Source organism: Psammomys obesus, unplaced genomic scaffold, assembly GCF_907164565.1.
Source record: "Psammomys obesus unplaced genomic scaffold, mPsaObe1.curated_primary_1811, whole genome shotgun sequence".
NCBI classification, from domain to species: Eukaryota; Metazoa; Chordata; class Mammalia; order Rodentia; family Muridae; genus Psammomys; species Psammomys obesus.
Window position 1 is genome coordinate 42,273 of NW_026590715.1, and position 19,094 is coordinate 61,366.

At 38.4% G+C, this 19,094-nt stretch overlaps 1 protein-coding gene across 1 annotated transcript in view; it reads right to left on the reverse strand.

The window, feature by feature from the left end:
• Positions 1-1,645: 1,645 nt before the first annotated feature.
• Znf185 (zinc finger protein 185 with LIM domain) overlaps positions 1,646-19,094 on the reverse strand; it is a 53,722-nt gene continuing 36,273 nt past the window's right edge. The window contains exons 16-19 of the mRNA XM_055608749.1: positions 18,716-18,787; positions 15,832-15,934; positions 3,781-3,879; positions 1,646-3,067 (exon numbers count right to left, since the gene is read on the reverse strand). Coding sequence (XP_055464724.1) covers positions 3,781-3,879; positions 15,832-15,934; positions 18,716-18,787 — 274 coding nt within the window. The 3' untranslated portion in view covers positions 1,646-3,067. The remainder of the gene's footprint in view (positions 3,068-3,780; positions 3,880-15,831; positions 15,935-18,715; positions 18,788-19,094) is intronic.

A 19,094-nucleotide genomic window follows, 5' to 3' on the forward strand; every position in this document is an offset into this window, starting at 1 on the left:
GGGCATTACCAGAGCTCACTGCCTTGACAAAAAGGCAGATCTAGGACACAAAGGACAGTATATTGTAGCAGAAGGTCCCTGTGAGGGCAGGTTCTATGGCTTCTAATGACCACTGAAAGTTTCTGTTACTTCTTTTTAATGGTTGTAGTCTGAGTTTTTCTTGAATAAATTTTATGAATGTTCTATCTATGTCCTGCTTCTGCTGGGAGTGATTTGGAGGGCAACAGTGGTGGTTGGGTTGACATTGGCATATATGTTCATGACAGAGACCATGAGACACTACAGTGGTCTCCTGGATGGGTAGGAACCAGGCTACTGATAGCCAATGGGTTTGGGGTGCAATGGCTGTCTTCCTAGAGCACTTGGCAGGAGCAGGAATAGAGACTATGTACTAAAGGGAAGATTCAGTATAGAAGGCCGGCTCCAGGGTTTGATGCCCCTATAGATGCTGTACCTAACTCAGAGCATGGTGTTTTTCAACCCACTCTGTTCAATATACCTCATGTGAGTAGGGGCCAGCTTCTGTGTCCATTAAAAGATGTTTGAGGACTGGTTGGCAGCCTTGAGTATCACAGGCAAAAGGGGGAATAAAGAACTAATTCCAGACAGCCTGCCATAGCATTCTTTCTTCCTTTCCCTTAGTGGGGTTGTGTATGTTGTAACCTCTAAGCAGATATGTGTTTATGTGCACCCGTGAGGGTCCAGTGTCTTCAGTGTGAGGCATTTGTATGCCAATGAATGTTAGAAGAGTGTGTTATTAAATGAGAGTGACTGTCATATGTATCACCACAGAGCTTATGAGCCAGTTTGTTATAATGGGTGGTTCTGACCTGATTAAACAAAGTTGGAAGGAGGTATCAGAACATAGAGCTTGCTTCCCCTTTATCCCTGGCTTCACCTTTACAGATTCATGCATCATTCTCTCATGGCCTAATATCATCTATAGTGGGTGTTCAGGAAATATTTATTAATGAGTAAGCAATTCTACCCCTTCCTTTAGTTTTACAACTCCAAGGTTACTTCCCCCAAGAAATTATCCTTAACTTACAATCCAAATTACACACCTCTTACTATCCAATTATGGTTACTATTGGCACAAGATTGTTCATCTTCATTTTCTTATTGGGGTAGGAAGGCTCTCTGATTCCATTAGAGAGGCAAGGAGATAGCCTGTGTATAGTAAATTCATACTAAAGCCACATGTCATCTTCTTGTTTTATTTGAAATAGAGATTACACTAAATAAGCAAAACAAAATAAGGAGATGCCAATTCACTCCTTCTTTGGTGTGCCAGGATTACATCAGAGATTAGGTCACAGCCTGTCATCTCAAAGTAACTTGTCTCCCAAACTTTTGGCAACCTTTGTTTCTTGGTCTCCTGAGTGCTAGGATTACAGGCATGAATCACCATGTCCAGCTTTGTTTTGTAGCAAGAATGGCTTCTGGTAAGTCACATACCTAAAATCACCAAGTAATACTTAAGTGCAAACATATACACACAAAAAACCCTTTTTAAAAAGGAAATCATAATACTGGTTTGTAGTATCTTAACTTTATTATAATTTGTATACATTAGTGTGGATTAAACAAGTATAATTAGAAACACTAAGCAATTATAAACAAGTAAAATAATGCAAAACTATCCCTCTTTATTAAGTGCAGAATTTTGAGTCTAAGACATGAAAGGGCTGTTTTGATTCAAATCAATACTAAAATTGCAAGCTGTTTTTTTAATATCGCCCATATTTCTAAATCTCCTTAAGTGGCAGAGTACAACTTTAAGGTGGGGAAACTATCATATCTTGGGCCTTTTTACTTTGCATCCCATCTATGGAGTCTGCATTATAACTCCCAAGTAATACCTCTAATCAAGGAACTGACAGTTTTTGTTTACAGATTCATTTGGCACCCATATGTTATTGCCTACCATCTGCCAAGACCCACACTAGAGATGGACTTGAGAAAGACTAGTTTATAATTAGTATGGGGATGTGGCATTCTGTACTCCTTCTCCCCTTCAGAGTACATGTAACAGATAAATATTCAAATAAATAGAATATTCTTCTCTGATTACCAGATAGGAAGAACAAGTCCACACTCAAATGTGTCTAGGGTTCAGAGTCTGAAGAAAGAGAAGAGCTATCTTATATGCAAATATAACAAACAGGCTTCCATTTTGCATCCCTAGATCTTGGGGACTGTTTTTCTATTTAAGGAGCTTTCAGTTTAATGGTGGGCCCAAAGGCACAGAGTAGAGTAGAAGCAAAGCAGCGTATTAGCAAAGCACAGGGATGAACCTGCTTCTGTTGTGCCAGACACCAGCTTTCTTTCAGTGTTTTGAGTACCTGGGAACCTAAAAATTGATGTTGGTTTGAGACAGAGTAGGACTAGAAAACAGGTCACAGATATCCCTTTGGTTAGAAGCCTCCTAACATGGTATCTTATCAAATTTAAAGCTGGGTAAAATTTTCAATATCTATTGACATACTTGACAGGAAAAACTCAGAGGAGAATGGGGGGAGATAATTTAAATCTGCTACAATATTCAATCAAAAATAATGAGTTATTTTAAAAATTGTGTGAGAAATTAAAAAATACACAAACATACACATCATGAATAGACAAACTAAACATTAGCCTATCAATGCCTATTAGCCTATCAATGCCTGTATTTTCCCTACCAGGGATCGTCGACAGTTTTGGGCTCAGCCCTCGGAAGCTTCAGAAAGTCTCATATACTGGTAGCTATACTTGTGCCCATGTCTAACATACTAGGTAGGTCATCCACACTCATTAGAAAGTGAACACGTCTTAGGGAAGTCAAAGTGGAGTTATTTAACCTGGGAGCAAGATTTCAAGATAATTGATTTGAAATATTTTCTAAAGTATAAAAGGCTACACAAAAGTAATTATAACATCAGTGAGATACAATCTTAAATGTATGTTACTTCAGAACAAGGGGGGCACAAGTACAGTGAGACCAAGAAGGATGTAAGGAAAAAGGAACCAACAATTTGGGGCAACCGGAGAGCCAAATATGTCTGAGGCTTGTCAGCTTCTGTTCAGCCTGGAGAAGCCAAAAAGAAATAAGAGGTAACAATGAGATTTAGAGTAAGCATCCAATACCTGACAGTCAGGGTCTCTTGGGGCAAGTAACTGTTGTAGTGATTGTGAGCCTAAGTCCAACACAGATGCATTTACTGGAGAGAAGGCAACCTTTGTGTAGCCAGAGAGGAAAAAATATAAATATGCTGTGCTCAGACACTTAGGACATTCCACCGGCTACTGGTCCAGAGGCTGCTTTAGTCAACATCTTAGTTATTAAGTCTAAATCTAAAGCTATGCAAACAATACTGGAGGTAGTCCAAAGGAATATGGCAGAGAGCCCGATAGTAGAATTTGAGACCTGAGATGACGTCCAGATTCTACCATATACCAACTAGGTATATGTCCAGAACCATTCCTTTTCTACATCGTTATTTCTTTGCCATAAAAATAGGCCCAGGTGTCCCAGGGTTAGAAGATTCAGCTGAGTTTCTGGATAGGAGAGGTATTTCTTTAAAGGAAAATACTATAATTCTAGCAACTTGGAAGGGGTCCCTAGGGAGGGGTTTGTGTATATCACTTAAGATCTCAAGGTAGCATAAGACACAGGACAAAGACTGGGATTCTTTGATTACATGGCTGAGAAATGTAGCAGGGTCCTGTAATAAAATTCAGGTCCAAACCAGGGGAACATTTAGTTTAATGGGGCTTATCCTATGGGCTTCCAGCACTCACCTAGAAGAGCTTCTCATAGCATTTCCCACAGTGGATGGTGTCACGGTGAATGAAGATCTGATCTAGGAGATCACCCATTGGTTTATTGCAAATCCCACACTAACAGACAAAACAAAGTGGAGGTCAGCACTCACAGCAGATGCTGTGAGGTGATGGCACATCCTGGCTTCCAACGAGATAACAAGACATTGTAAACATAGATATAAAACCTGACCTATAACACAAGATAAACACACAGTAAAACATCAAAAGTAAGCTGGTAGGGTCTTGAGGGGGGTGGCTCAGTCAGTAAAGCACTTACTGAGGATTTGATCTCCAGAATTCATATAAAAGCTGGGTGCAGAGGCACAAATCTGAAATCCCAGTTCTGGGATGGCAGACACAGGAGGATTTCTTGGACTCTGACTATTCTAGGTTAACTGTGAGACCGTGTTATTACTCTCAAATAACACAGAGAGCAACTGTGGAAGGCATCCATGTTGCTATCAGGCCTTCACACACACACACACACACACACACACACACACACACACACACATATATATATATATATATATATACCAACACACACACACACACACACACACACACACACAAAAACTTGCAGGATGATCAGCATCCTGGTTAAGGGCCACAGCTTCACAATCAACCAATGTTAAAATCGTCACTCTTATTAGCTGAGTGAGATGGACAAGTTACTGAAACTTTCCAAGCCTCCATTTTCTTCTTTATGAGACTAGGAAAGGCTGGAGGATGTGAATGTTTAAGGTCCAGAGGAAGGTACCACACAAGAGGAGGATGTCTTAGTAGCCCAGTTCTTCCCATAAACCTGTGTCCTCAGGAATGTCACTGATAGGACTTCTTAACATTGGGAGTTGAGTAAAAAGGGACCAAAAAGTGCTTTTTTTTTTTTTTCCACTGCCCGGGGCTTCTAGCTTCAAGCAGTTAAAAGTGCTGGGAAGGAGAGAACAGCCTTTAAACAACCCAAGTCCCTTTGCTCATTCTCGCCATGCATCTTTCTAATGACAATCTGGCTACTTCTACTTTTCAACTCATTTCTCCTGGTAGAGTATTCCTCAGTGTAACTCAATTATGTTTCTGTTTCCTATATAATGATCGTATCCTTTTTTTTTTTTTTTTACTGTGCATTAGATGGACTTGGAGAATGGTGTCAATACATTTAGGGGTCACTTCTAGGCATGCAGAAAATGAACAAACAATGTAAATGAATGGCTCTAACCAATGTGATCACTTTGAGGGTCAGCAAAAAGCAGCAGGGCAGTACCCAAGGAGAGGTGATTGCCCTGTTTTTCCTACACAAGGTTGGCTGGTCTCCTCAAGTTCACAAAAAAGCCTGTCAGATCTTCTGGGCCTGTCTGAAGATCTGATGCTGAAGACTGATGCTGCCCTAGGAGTCTGTACCAAACGAGCATTAAGGAATATAGGGTGATGATTGTCTGGGTAGCCAGTAAATCTCAGAAGCTTCTTGTTATGCACTCCCTGCCTATTCAGGTGAAATTTATCCTTCTCTGATCTCTGATGGCATTTACAATAAGGCTAGGGATAGCTTTGCCAGTTTTACAGGAGCAATCACAGTTTCAGATGCCTTCTCAGTTCTATTTATATGTAATGATCAGGCCTCACTTTCCTAGAGCTACTATGAGGTCTAGACACAGTTTTCCTTGTTATCAGACTCAGAAAAGAGAAAAACTCACAAAACAGATTCCAAAGTAGCTTTTCACTATTCCTTTAGTTAAAGAAATCTGCTCTCAGTAATCAATCAACTGTATCTCTCTGTGAATGATTGGATAGAAAAAAGTTTATGTAAGGTCTAAGGATACAAAAGCTTAATTTGTGAGGATCTTAGAAAATGTTTTAGGGTCTAAGGTGTTTTAAGGTGTGTAGATGCAAGTTATGAAGGTCTGAGGACCTAAAACGTTAAGTTGTGACAAGAAGGTGACTTAAGGTATACAAAAATGAAAACTGTTTCAGATTTTCTTCCCTCCATGCTGCTGTTACACCAAGACTTCAAAAGTTCAGAATTTTAACCTTAAGCAGTAGAGTTCTGATAAGCTATTAATCTAGCTCTGCTGAGCAGTGACCACACCTTATCAGAGTCACAAACCCAAGATTTTAAGTTTCCTTTGGTTGTTTTCTAAATGCAGACTTAAAAAGTGGTACTTATTGTTGCTAAAAACATCTGTCCAAACTATATACACTGTCCAAACTATATACATCCAGGCTTCTGGATAGAAGAAAGAGGTCCCACTTTCATGATCTGTATTTGTACTGAAAATCAAGATCAAGCTAGCTTTTGCCTTTCTGCTCCATGGAAGGTTTCTGTCCTCCTTGAGCTTGCCTTAAAGAGTGTTCATGCTTTTAACCCCAAATCATTTCCAAAGCTTCTACTATGACACAAAGCTGTGAATCTTACTGCGTTTTTCTACACTGTGGATTTCAGTACAGATTACAAGCAAAGGTAATGCTAATACATATACACATGTATGTATACATACACATATGTATATATGTGTATTTTAATACACAAGCATTTTAGTGTCACCTGTGTCCTAACTTGTTCTTTTTCAGTCCTTCCCACAGTAGCAAATAGTATTACATTCTTTTATCATGTGGCTTAGGTACTAAACCTTGGTATATCCTTTGAATCCTCACAACCTGCCAGCTGTGAGCAATCTAGTCACCATCTTGTCATTATTGTTGTCAAATTCCTCAGCAAGTGAGAAGTCTCTCTAGATTGATCTATGAATGAGAATTACTAGAAAGAAGTTGATTGACTGATTAGAACATCAGTGATGTGCAGACGCTGGAATATTGAAGGCCAAAAGCCTAATCACAATTTTCTTGTGTTATCTTTGGCCTACTAAATAGCAATTTTTTGCCACTTCTCATCATCTCACTAAAAGACAAGTAAAAACCCTTCTGGAATCTAACAAGTTAACAAATCCCTGTCCTCCACCAATCAAAGGCTGAGAGTGTACTTAATGTTTTCACCAGTGTATTTAAAGTGTCTTGATTTATGGAATTCTCTGTTGTGAGAAAAACAAATGAGTATTTCATACTCTACAGCTTTTATGTTTGATTAATGCAGCAATTCAGCTTACAAAAGCAAAACAAAACGGGACCCTAACTATAGGTAAGATTTCCCCTCAACTGAAGAACATTTATCATCTTTTTTTTAATTCATGATTGCTTATATTGTTAGAAAAATGCTTTTCATAATGTATTTTCAAAACTTTATAGGTACACTTTAATTTTTATTTTTTCACAATTTCTCATAATCCTGATCGAGTTAAGTGAAATTAAAATCAGAAGTAGTGAAAGAATGAAAACCATAAAATAACCAGCTACAATTTTTCAGGTCTTACTGTGAGTGCTCTCTCTCTCTCTCTCTCCTTCTCTTCATCTCTCTTTCACCTTCCTTTCCTCATTACAGCTTAGAGAATCGTGTATTTGTATTTGGCAAATGAGAATACTGAGGCACAAAAAAGTGCCTCATGTTGATTCTAGATTTAGAAAAAGGCAGAATTCCACCTAGACCACCTGTACTCTTCCTTTGTAGAACACTGTTTTAACTGGGAAGCCCTGAAGTCATCTGGGAGTCTAGGTCACAGGTGGCTATCCTCAAAGTGTCTGACTTGGGAGTTCTGGAATGGAGGTTGAGAAATTTACATTTTAGACAATTTCCCAGAATACACTGATAGTGCTGCTAAATGTCTCTAACACCGTTCACAATTATGCAGTTTAACCCACATGAAACACACAAGAAAGGGATTATTATAATTGCCATTTTATAGAAGAGGGAAACATGTTTTGTCTAGAATTATCAAGCTTCAAAACAATGGCATATAAATAAATCCAAAGATAAGCCTCTATTCATAATCCATGTGATTACTGACATGTTATAAAGTGATTTTCATCTTTTCTTGACTATATTAAGCTTATTATATCTTTGTTTTCAATGAAAGTATCAGATCTTGCATTTTCCACTCTCAATTTACAAATACAAAACAAAACAAAACAACAACAACAAAAAACAACCAGGGGTCAAAATTCACTAATAGAGCAAATCACCTGGACAAACAAAGCCTGATGTTAAAGACATCAGAGGAGAGCTGCCTACTGAGAACCATTGGCTGGCAGCTAACCTAAGTGGTAGCCCTAAATGTTGACTGCAAATACACTGAGCAAATATACTGAGATCTATCTTCATTTTTTTTTTCCATTTATCAGACTGAATGTTAAAAAGAAAGCTGTTAGGAGATGGCTGACATTGAGATTTACATATGGGTCCCCAGAATTTACATAAGTCCTCAGAATTAGCTAGAATACTCATTCTTTTAAAAAAAAATGGTACCTAATAATGGATCACATTCGTAAGCATAATATGATAATTTGGTAAATATATAGACTTTATGCTAATCAAATCAAGGGAATCATTTCCATATCCCTCTTATTTGGATCTTATTTTTTTGAGTCTATAAACTTTAAACAATTTTCTCCTAGTTTATAAAGTACATTGTGGTGAACTACAGTCACTAAGTGAGTGTAATTTTCACTATATTTGCAGGGATGGTATACCCAATATAGATAAGAGCCAGTCTTACATATTTCTCTAAGTGTAGATCTATCCTTCTTATTGTACCAAACTTAGTAATAGAAAAAAAAAATGGCAGCAGCAGTTGAGTGCTCATACTTGGTAGTCTTCAGTCACCGCAGGTTAGTGGATGTTATATTTTAGATTGGAAATATCGACTACTGGCTTAGACCAGCAAGATGTTCCTTTTCAGGAAGTTGTGGAAACCTGAAAGGTGAAGCCTCATTGGAAGAAATATGGCACTCTTATGTAGCACCTTCCTGTGTGATAAAACCATCCATTGCGAAGAGGAGTTTGTCAAGACACTGGCTATTAAAAGGGAGGTGAAACATCTGGGTGTCTAAAGAGGCAGAACCTTTCACCTAGTAGAGGAGCTCTTTAATCTCAGGAAGTGAATAGCTCAATGGCTTGTGAAGTCCCTGAAACTGACCAGACTCATTAGGTCTCTTCCTCTTCAAACAAATACAAGCTTTAAGGATTGCTTAAGAGACACTCTCAGAGTAGCTGAGCTACCAAGAAGAGGCTAAAGCCAGCCAAACTGACTTGAAAACCAAAATCAGACACAAGTCAAGTTACCTGGAAGAAGCAGAGACCAGTTGAACTGCCTGGAAAAGGATCAGCCAACATAGATACTGAGAAATGATGCTCATTAACCCTTTGCGCTGCCTGCAGGCTGTGGACTGAGTTCCTTGTTTCCAGCGTCCTTTAGCTGTATGTTTACTAGAATGGGCTTTGGTGATGCAGCTATCTTTGAATCCCTTCTGTTCCCTACACCAACCCCAGTAAAGCCCACTGATTCACGAAGTTGGTCTTTGGTGGTATCTGTACTTCGGTCGGTCAGCAGTTCCCTATCTGAGGAGAACAGAAGTTTGTTCACACCTGTACAAGAAGAGTGTCCCACTGTTTCAGGGTTACATTATACCTCATGCTTCTTTTCTTGCCCTTAGCTTCCTGTCAGCCAGTGGGTAAGCAGTCTTCTTTCCTGCATGCTTCTGCCCTGTAATGTTCCATCTTTCCACAGTCCTGAGATAAATACAGCCATGACTATTAAACCCTGAGCTAAAAGTAAGCTTGCCTTCCTTTGTGTTGAGTATTCTACTGGGAATGACATTGAGATAGTTGGTTGATATGATTAGGTAAAATACCTTTTTTAGAGCCACAAAGCCCCAGGGGAATTGCTTAAAGGTACATAAATTTTGTTTTAGGTGATGGCAATAGAACAGGGCATTTTAAATTTTATAGTATCTATCTATCCATCTATGATGGAGAACTCCCTTTCTGATCTTAGGCTTGGATTCAATAAGGTCAAATGAAATCATACTTGGTAAATGGTAAAGTATAATGCCAGAGGAGGAGCTTAAGAAGGTGAAATACAGTGGAGCAAAGTGGTCAGTTTCCCAGATTTGGAGACAAACATTTATCATCTTAAATTGGCTTATTTTGAACACTTAATTAGAAGCCCTAGGTTATATATATTTTGAATAAGAAATAGGCAATCTGTGCTTTAATTACAATGTAAAATGGTCTATAACAAAATGTTAAAATTGTTAATTCATAATAGTAAGAATTATAAAACCTATATGTAAGATCAAAAGTGAAACTAAAAGTGAATTTAGATGAATTTAAAAATTTAAAGGTTATATCAAAATTACACATACATTCTGAGATAACTGTCCATGTTCATTTCTTTCTCTGACTTTGCCTCTTCATTTCTTTATCTCTTAACAGTGACATTCTATATCAAGGGAAGGACAGAGGCTTGTGTTAAGACATTAGAAATTGCCATGTATAAAGGCCACTTTTACTTGGGAAACTAGACTCATATTTACCTGTCACGATTAAGACTGTACTAAAATATCTTTATTATACAAGCTAGTCCTAAAATTCTTTTCAAATTCCTTTCAAAATATGCTAAAGCCACAAATCCCTGTTAGGTTTAAGCTGAAATCCCTAAAGTTTAGGAGAATACCTAAGGCATAAGCTTTAGGTTTCTAAGAAACCAAGGATAAATCACTGAGGTACCCACTAACATAACAAAGCAGACACTGGCATCCAGACTCTCCTAGTACCTATTACAGAGTCCTGGTTCCTCTCAGAACGTCTCACCTCCATCCCCTATGCAAAACCTCCACAGCCCAGGAGCAAGCTTTGCTCCCACTCCCCCAACTCGCATGCACCCCCCCCCCCAGTGCCTCAGCCTTTCTTTTTCCTCCTTATAAAACCTAGTCACAGTGGCTACACACCTTCTTGGTTCTCTTCGTTCCTGGTTCCTCTCTCTTCTCTTCCCCTCTTGCCCCTCTGCCCAGCTTGCCCTTTTCTTCTCATAGCCTGGTTCAGTTTGGACCCTTCCAGGTGTCTCTGACTGTTTTCTCCCTCATATCTACAAGAAGATCTTCTCCTCAACTATACCTAGGAGCAGTCACGTCCTCATTTTTCACTCATCTGATGCCAAACCCATGGGAGTGGCATATATGAATTCCTTTCCAAGTGACTCCATCTCTCTGATGTGACTCTTCTAAGGTATGTATGGATCATTTGTTTCTGTTGGCTTCTGCCACCCACCATATTATACTCCAAATTCTAGACTTCACTTTTTCAGCCACATCTTCCTTCCACCTGCTCCAACCATTTGTCTCTCCTTGTCTACTCCATAAGTATCTCTCTGGCTCCTGCAGTTTGCTAATCTCCTGTGCACTGGTCATGTATCTTTTGGTCTCTCTGGCTCCTTGAGCCTCCTATACATTCCTAGGATGCCTATCATCTGGGAATCTCTGTGTTTCTCTGGCCTGCTATGTCCATGTGGGGGCATCTCTTTACTAAAGACACTTAGCCCCCTCTATTCCCAAAAGTCTCTCCCAGTCCATCTCTTCAGCAGTTTTCTCCTCTACCTACTGTCTTTCTCTATTGGTACGTGTCACCATGGAGCTGCCTGCTTTGTCTGCTATTACTACAAAAACCACACTGCTGTGTAAGGTGCTCCTCTCTCTTTACTGGATTCCTATCATGTAGAAAAGGACACCTTTTTTTTCTGTGATTTGGGACATGTCTCTGAAAACTCTCTCATTCTGCTTGGAGACACCCTGGATTGAAATTCTTGTCTCCACTACACTGAACCCCCTGTTTGGTCTCAGCTCCTTCCTTGATCTTTCATATCTCCCATCTCCCCCTAGGAGTCACAGTCCCACAGCTTCCCATAGCGTCTCTATCCCCTCCTGGGCCTGCAACTTTTTCCTTGCCTCTTAGCCTTCAGAAGTACCTGCTCCATTTTTCCTTTTGTCTTCCTCAGCCTTTAGCTTTCTTACACTCTCTCGGGCTTTAAATTACCCTTTCTCTCTTCCTTCTTGGACTCAGAGATTTTTATTCAAGATTCACTGTCTTACTGCAAACAGCTTGGCCTTACTATAGATCAATCAATGGCCAAACACTGGCACATAGCTTTTCAAATTCTCTCAAATGGTAACATTTTCCAGTACACAAACAAATGATGCAAAAATCTTATATCTAAACTTGTTCTACTCTATACTTCTGGAGACTCTCATCTCTAAGGGGTTTTTCTACTGCCTACTGTCAAAATTTTTCTATCTCTATGATTTCTTTGCTCTCTACTCTCAAAAGAAATCTTTTAAGACTATGTTGTAAACTATGTCAGAGTTTGTAAGTTCATATGGTATGGTTAAAAATTTGTAACAAAATTTAGCTAAAAAGTTATAACAAGGGCTGGAGAGATGGCTCAGAGTTTAAGAACACTCACTGTTCTTCCAAAGGTCCTGAGTTCAGTTCCCAGCAACCAGATGGTGGCTTACAACCATCTATAGTGAGATCTGGTGTGCAAGCAAACTGTCATATAAATAATAAATAAATCTTTTTTTTAAAGTTATAACAAAAGGCTCATAATGAAAAATCTGTACATTGGTATCTTAATTTGCTACAATTTACTCTGTTCAACACTTATTTAAAAATATATCTACTAGAAAATAGATCTAAAGCAACAGTTGTAAAACTACTTAGAGGACTAAGTCATATGTTTATCATTGTATCTCCTTTCAGATTAAGGCAACAGCAGGTCTCCAAAATATCTTGGATTAGGATCAATTTTTGTATGATGATAACTTCCTAAGGTTATAACAGCAAGGTTATAAAGAAAGTGACTTAGAGATATATACTTAACTACTTATGTCTTTTACCACTATGTTCAATACCAGACTTCTAGATAATAAAGTACATTTAATAAACAAGGTTTATTTATTTTTTATTAAGACTCCAATTTTTTTATTCATCTCCAGAAACAGAAAATGCCAAGAAGGGGAGTTGACTAACAACAACAAAAATTCTGCCAGGAACAAGTGGGCAGTAATCATGTTCGCTTGTACTTTTATTCTTGTTCATTTTTAAATTTTTCATTAATCTGGACATGGTCTCACTATGTAGTTCATGCTGGCCGCCAACTCTTGATCTTCCTACCTCAGCCTCTCAAATGGCAAGAGATACCAGGATACACCAGGACACTGGTCTTATACTACTTTTAAATATATAGAAAAAGATTTCATGTAGCCATTATTATAAGAACTTACAGAGTTTCTCCTGTGTCAGAATGTTATCAGAGGTATCTAGGCTTCTAACTAAAACCAATTAGAAAAATACCCATGATTAAAATTAAGTTCTTACCTTAAGTTTAACTGTCAAGTTTTCATTTTCCTGATCAAAGACTATGACCTATCAAATGCCTTCAGGGAAATTGAAAAGGACTTCTAGAGTCTTGTACTCAAATATAATTAAGAAGGAAAGAAAATTTCTCCATAAAGAGGGCCTTTTTGGGGGTGGGGACGATGGGATGGAGGAGGGGCTATCTGCACAGTATCTCCCTTGGCCATAAAACCTTTTTCAAACTCTAGTAACTGATAAACAAGGTTTATTAACAGTATCTGACTTGAAGATGTATGCATAACCTCTTCTTTTTTACTAATGTTGTTAATCTTTAGCTATTTGGATAAACTGAGTCATACAAAAACTGATATTTTATAATGGTACACTGTAAAAAAGATCAGGAAAGTTCTCATTCTCTCTATGGACTGTGTATTTGTTTAAAGTTTATTGCATTTTTGGTTTAAAGTTTTTTTTGATGCTTAATGATCTTCAATTAAATCTTCAACTCAGTTTTTTAAGGCTCAAACTTAACAGGGATAAAGCTATATAAAATTCTAATCTTATAAAAACTGCTGGCTTGTTGCTGACTGCTAAAGTTCATTAACACATGTAAGTTAATGTTCAGAACTATGCTCTTAGTCATGCTAAGTACAAATATGATTAATTTACAAGAACAAGCTTTATTTAGCCCCCTGTATGTCTTTTCAAGGGTAAGCTTAAAGTAAGTAACTAAAACAAGTAAAGTTTGTTTAAAATCAAGTGTAGTAAATAGATAATGGTCCTCAAACTCTTTAAAGATCTGCTGAATATAGTATTTAAAGTCTCTAATGCAAAAAGCTTCTTGTAATAAACAGAAATGTCAGTTTCTAAAGGCAACCTTATGGTCTCCAAAAATGATGTGGATGACCACGTGGAGCTATGTCTCTGTTAATGTTTTGGGAACTCATGCTGAGAGATCCATCTTGCCGTATTGTCTATTATTTGCTGACCTACTTTGTTAAGCAAGCTTGCATGTTACCTTAGGTTCCTTTGGTTCTGTTTTTCTGCCAGAGACACACTTCATGTTTCATAACTGCCACTGCCACCAAGAAAAGAAGGAAGGAAGGAAGGAAGGAAGGAAGGAAGGAAGGAAGGAAGGAAGGAAGGAAGGAAAAAAAATTCCTTGACATGAACATCTGCTTCTGGATCAGTTTTCTGCTTCCAAGAGAATAGCCCAAGACAAAAGAAAACTACTTTCCTGAAGCAACGCATTAGAAAAACTACTTGTATATGCTCTCTTAATCTTAAGTCTTAAAAGTATTCTCTTTCCCGCTTGTCTCATCCACTTTTGTTAATAGCTTAGATAGCTTCTATCCCCTATGATGGTCTGAAGAAGGGGCTGACATCTGCAAAATTTAAGATCATAAAATAGACAAATTTAAAGTACCATTGAGAAAAAAAAATTATCAGTAAATGTGTCTTTTCCCTCAGCTATTTAGTTCTTTAAAAGAGAAAAAGGTATTACTTCATGTCTACACTACAAACTTTATCTTTTTTATTTTTTTTGTATTACTAAGCCTTTCTCACGTTTTAAAGAAATAGAGATATAAACAGTCTGCCATTTTTTTCAAATAGGTACACCATTTTAAGGGCCATTTTCACTAAGCTGACTTTGTTTAGACTTAAGGACTGCCTCCCAGGGGCAAGGGGGAAGGATTCACATCTGGTACAATGAATTTACAACCAATGTTGCAGAGGAAGTCCTATTATGGAAAATACTGCTGTTGTGTTCATGGCTACAGATTATTGATGATGTTAACTTTTTCATGAAAGCTTCTTTTTCCAGTGAGAGGTGGTTACTATAGGCTTCTAACTGGTCACAATGCTGAGTGATGTGGCTGTTGCTGAGGCAGGGTTAAGCTCAGGGTTTAGCCATAAGTGGGAGAAAATCATCATGTACCTGGATCACCCCTTTCCAAAACCTAGGGAACATCACAGAAGAGGGAGTAGAAAGAATGTAGAAATCAGAGGCACAAGCAAATTGCGGTGGGACTCTGTTGCATCTTAAAATCTAAGCATCTGTGATTACCTGTGTGAGAAAGATTGGGCCCAATAACATTCCCTCATAGTATTCACAGGGCAGCTCATGAAAGGGTCACTGGCACTTCAGAAGTGGTACATGAGGCATTTTAGACTAGTTGCAAGAGGCCCCACTTCACTCCAAGAATATATTAGCAGTTAATGGTTGTTATGGGGCGCAAACTCTTCTTTGGTGGAGCAGCTATGTCATAAGTACCCATCCTGGAATTAATCCTGATTAAACTCATTGTTTCACCAAACAAGACTTGAGTAAAATCATTTTTTTATTTGTTTTGATGCTCTGTATGGGGTGCACAGACATTTGTTCACATGTCCCCTAGGAAGATTTAATCCAATAACCTCCTCATTCTTGCTATTCTATTCACACCAGTAAGAATGAGCTATGATTCTGCGTTGCGGCATTTGCACTACTGGCACTCTGTGAAGAATAGTCTTTTCCCAGAACACCTTTCTTTTCTTTTTTCTTTTTCTTTCTTTCTTTCTTTCTTTCTTTCTTTCTTTCTTTCTTTCTTTCTTTCTTTCTTTTTTTTTTTTTTTTTTGCCTGCATTCTGTTATTAAACAATGAGAACTGTCAACACTCCTTTATTCAGCTGAATGTCCTGCTGGGCCTCTGAGATTGTTCTCACCTCTGAGATTGCATAGAAATCCAATCTCCTCTATACTTCCAAGCTCTTTAACTTCATCAGATCTTCGGCATACACCTCTTTCTTACCTTAAAACAATACTCATGGCAGCAAATGCCAAGATGTTCAAGGGTAATCTTTGGACAGTCTTGGATCTCATGGCTGCAGTAAGTACAGACCCCTTCAATTGGTCTAGGAGATAGAAACAAGAACCAGGTAGTCAGGCTGGTACCCATGCTTCTGATATGATGCAGCAGATCTTATGGTTTGGTGCAGGCAGACCTAGATTTGCCACTATTATCAGATTCCTACCATATTCTGTGTTGCAGAACTGGGAGCATCACTTATGCCAAACTGGTTCTCAAACATGGCACTGTTCTTCAAAACCAGTCTTGACAACTCTTTTCTGCATGTGTGGAACCATGGATTTCACCCCTTTCACTGGTTACTATCAAGGCCACCCTATCTTTAGTCTGGTTGTATAGCTTCCTCAGAACTCATGCTAAAGTCCTAGAAAATACTTACTTCTGGGTCAGTTGTTTCTTCTCTTCCAAGATTTCTTTTATTTTTGAGAATTATCTCTGCTTTTTCCCTCTTTTGTATTCTTCCCCTAAAAGGAACTGCTGAAACAGGCTCTTTTCTCCGATTCTACATGCTAAAATTAGGATCTTCTAGAGATGTGGACTGATTCCAATAAAAGCCAGGGTGTCACTAGCAATCAGGACCCAGAATTGCCATAGGCACTAATGTTTTAGCCCTGTGTAGTGGTTTGAATGAAAATAGGCCCATAGGCCAATAGGGAGCAGCATTACTAAGAGGTGTGCCCTTTTTAAGGTGGATGTGTCCTTGTTGGAGGAAGTGTGCCACTGAGGATGGGCTTTGAGATTTCAGATACTCAAGTCAGGCCCAGTGTCTTCCTCTTTCTGTAGCCTGCAGATCCAGATGTAGAACCCTCATCTACATCTCCAGCATCATGTCTGCCTGCTTGTCACCATTCTTCCCACCATGATAATAGACTAAACCTCTGAATTATAAACCAGCCCTAAGTAAATGTTTTCCTTTATAAAAGTTACCATGGTCATGGTATCTCTTCACAGCAATAGAAACCCTAACTAAGACACCCTGCCATCCTGCTGGTAGACTAGAGTTCCTTCTCTGGACATAAGAATTGCTTGAGAATCCTCTCTTCAGTGTATCTCTGGTCTTCCCTTGTTTTTTTTTTTTTTTTTTTTTTGTGTGTGTGTGTGTCTACACTTATGCACAAGTGACTGCTGTTGTCCCTGGAGAGAATCTCATTCCTGTAACCAAGTCTAGTGATTAATCAGTAATGATTCTGGATCTAATATTGGAACAATGAAGAACAAGAGCTCCAGGGTATTTGATCTGTTATGCTACTGGAAACTGATGTATTTCACTTGCTACTACATAACTGAAACTTCTCAGGCATCTCACCAATCTACCTTCTATGGTTTATACATAGCTTGAGTGTGTCCCTTAAGGATTCACATGGTAGAAGCTTTGTCTTCAGTGTTGAAATATTATAAGTGTAAGATTTTTAAGGGTTGGGGCCTAGCAGGAGGTAAATAGGTCATTGTAGATGGTTTCTTGGAAGAGAATAATCTAGTTCTTATAGTATTAGATTAGTTCCTGTGAGGATATACTGTAACAAAAGGAGACTGACATTCTCCTTTTCCAAATATGCCAACTTTATATGACTTTTAATCTATGTGCTATCATCTGCTATAAAATCCCTAACCATTGACAAATAAATATTAGGTCCATGCTCTTGAAATTTAGAGACTGTGAACTAAATAAACCTCTTATCTTTATGAAGTGTTCACTCTTGGGATTTAGTTTGTATGTTTATTTTTTAAGACAGGGTCTCACTGTGTAGCCCTACATGGCCTGAAACTTGCAAGGTAGACGGAGCGGGACTCAGATTCACAGAGATCTTCCTGTCTTTGCCTCTTGAGTCCTAGGAGTAATGGCATGTGCACCATGTCCAAACTCTGGGTGTTTTTTTTTTTTAAGTATCATATAATAGACTATGAAATCATCTAATAACATGCCTTACAAAATGTTCTGTGATTGTCCAGTATTCAATAATGTGGATGTTTCTTCAGGCATGATGGAGGGGGTAGCTGTAGCCCTGTCTACTTATAAGTCCCTGTACTTGTTTTTGTGTGGGGAAAAGGAGCACACTGATAAGATTTTCTTCATCTTAACTTTCTTTGCTTCTGAGTGAAAACAACACTAAGTTAGATCTCATAATAAATGAGAAGACATACAGCAGAGGAGAAATATCCATAACCTGTCAGTAGTCAAGCCCAAGGATTACTTTCTGGCCCTGCAAGTAACTCCCTGTGACTTATTCCTCCTCCTTTTTTTTTTTTTCTCCCTCAGTGTAATCTGGGTAGATTCAATGTTTAATGGAGATTCTTTTCTTTTCCTATTTAACAATAGCCCTTCTTTGTCCTTAAGACCACATTATGGTTGTTTTTAGGTCTGCTAAATGAGGTGTCCTGTGCTCCTTTACTAAGTTCCACAGCTCCAGGCTGCTATGCATGCTTAGTTCTGTCTTCTTGGTGATTAAAAAAAAAAAAAAAAGCATTTTTCCTTCATACCAATGTTTTGTGTAGTTTTTTCTTTTATCATGTAGTTGGATGTACAAGTTAGTCAAGTGAATCTTCAGGTTCCATTCTGAAGAGTCTATCCTTATACTTCTTTTAGACTGAAATTTCCTTTCTCAGATACCTTTTAGATCTATACTTCATCTCAGTATATAGGCTTCAGTAGCTGCAAATGTGACATTCTGATTACAGTAGTACTACTTTATGCAGTGTCCCACCGTGTGACAGATATGCAAACAAATTAAAAGCTTCAAAGCAGCAGAGAAAGACCCATGTAGAGATATATCTTCTTTAGTGCTCTCTCACCTACATAACTGAAGACTTGTTAAGAAATCAGACATACCTCTCAGTGGGTTCAATGCCTTCATGTGGGGGTTTCTTCTCTAGGTCCAGTGAGTCCTCAAAGCTGCTGGCACTAAAGGAAGTATAATGGAGAAGGCAGCACATGAGCCACATCATTATGATAGTCATACATTGAGGACGCTTGTCTCATTAGCCTTGTGGTCACAATTAGAGACATGACTACACTGACAGTCATCACCACTGTGATCATACATGGCCCTTGGTACAATAGGGGCTTATACTAAGGAGGGACAATTTTCTTGGTGAGGAGTTCTTTTATGGTTAATGAAGAAGACACCCTGTGGTAAAGGTGGTGGATAACAGTCTTGAGACATATATATATATATATATATATATATATATATATATATATATATATA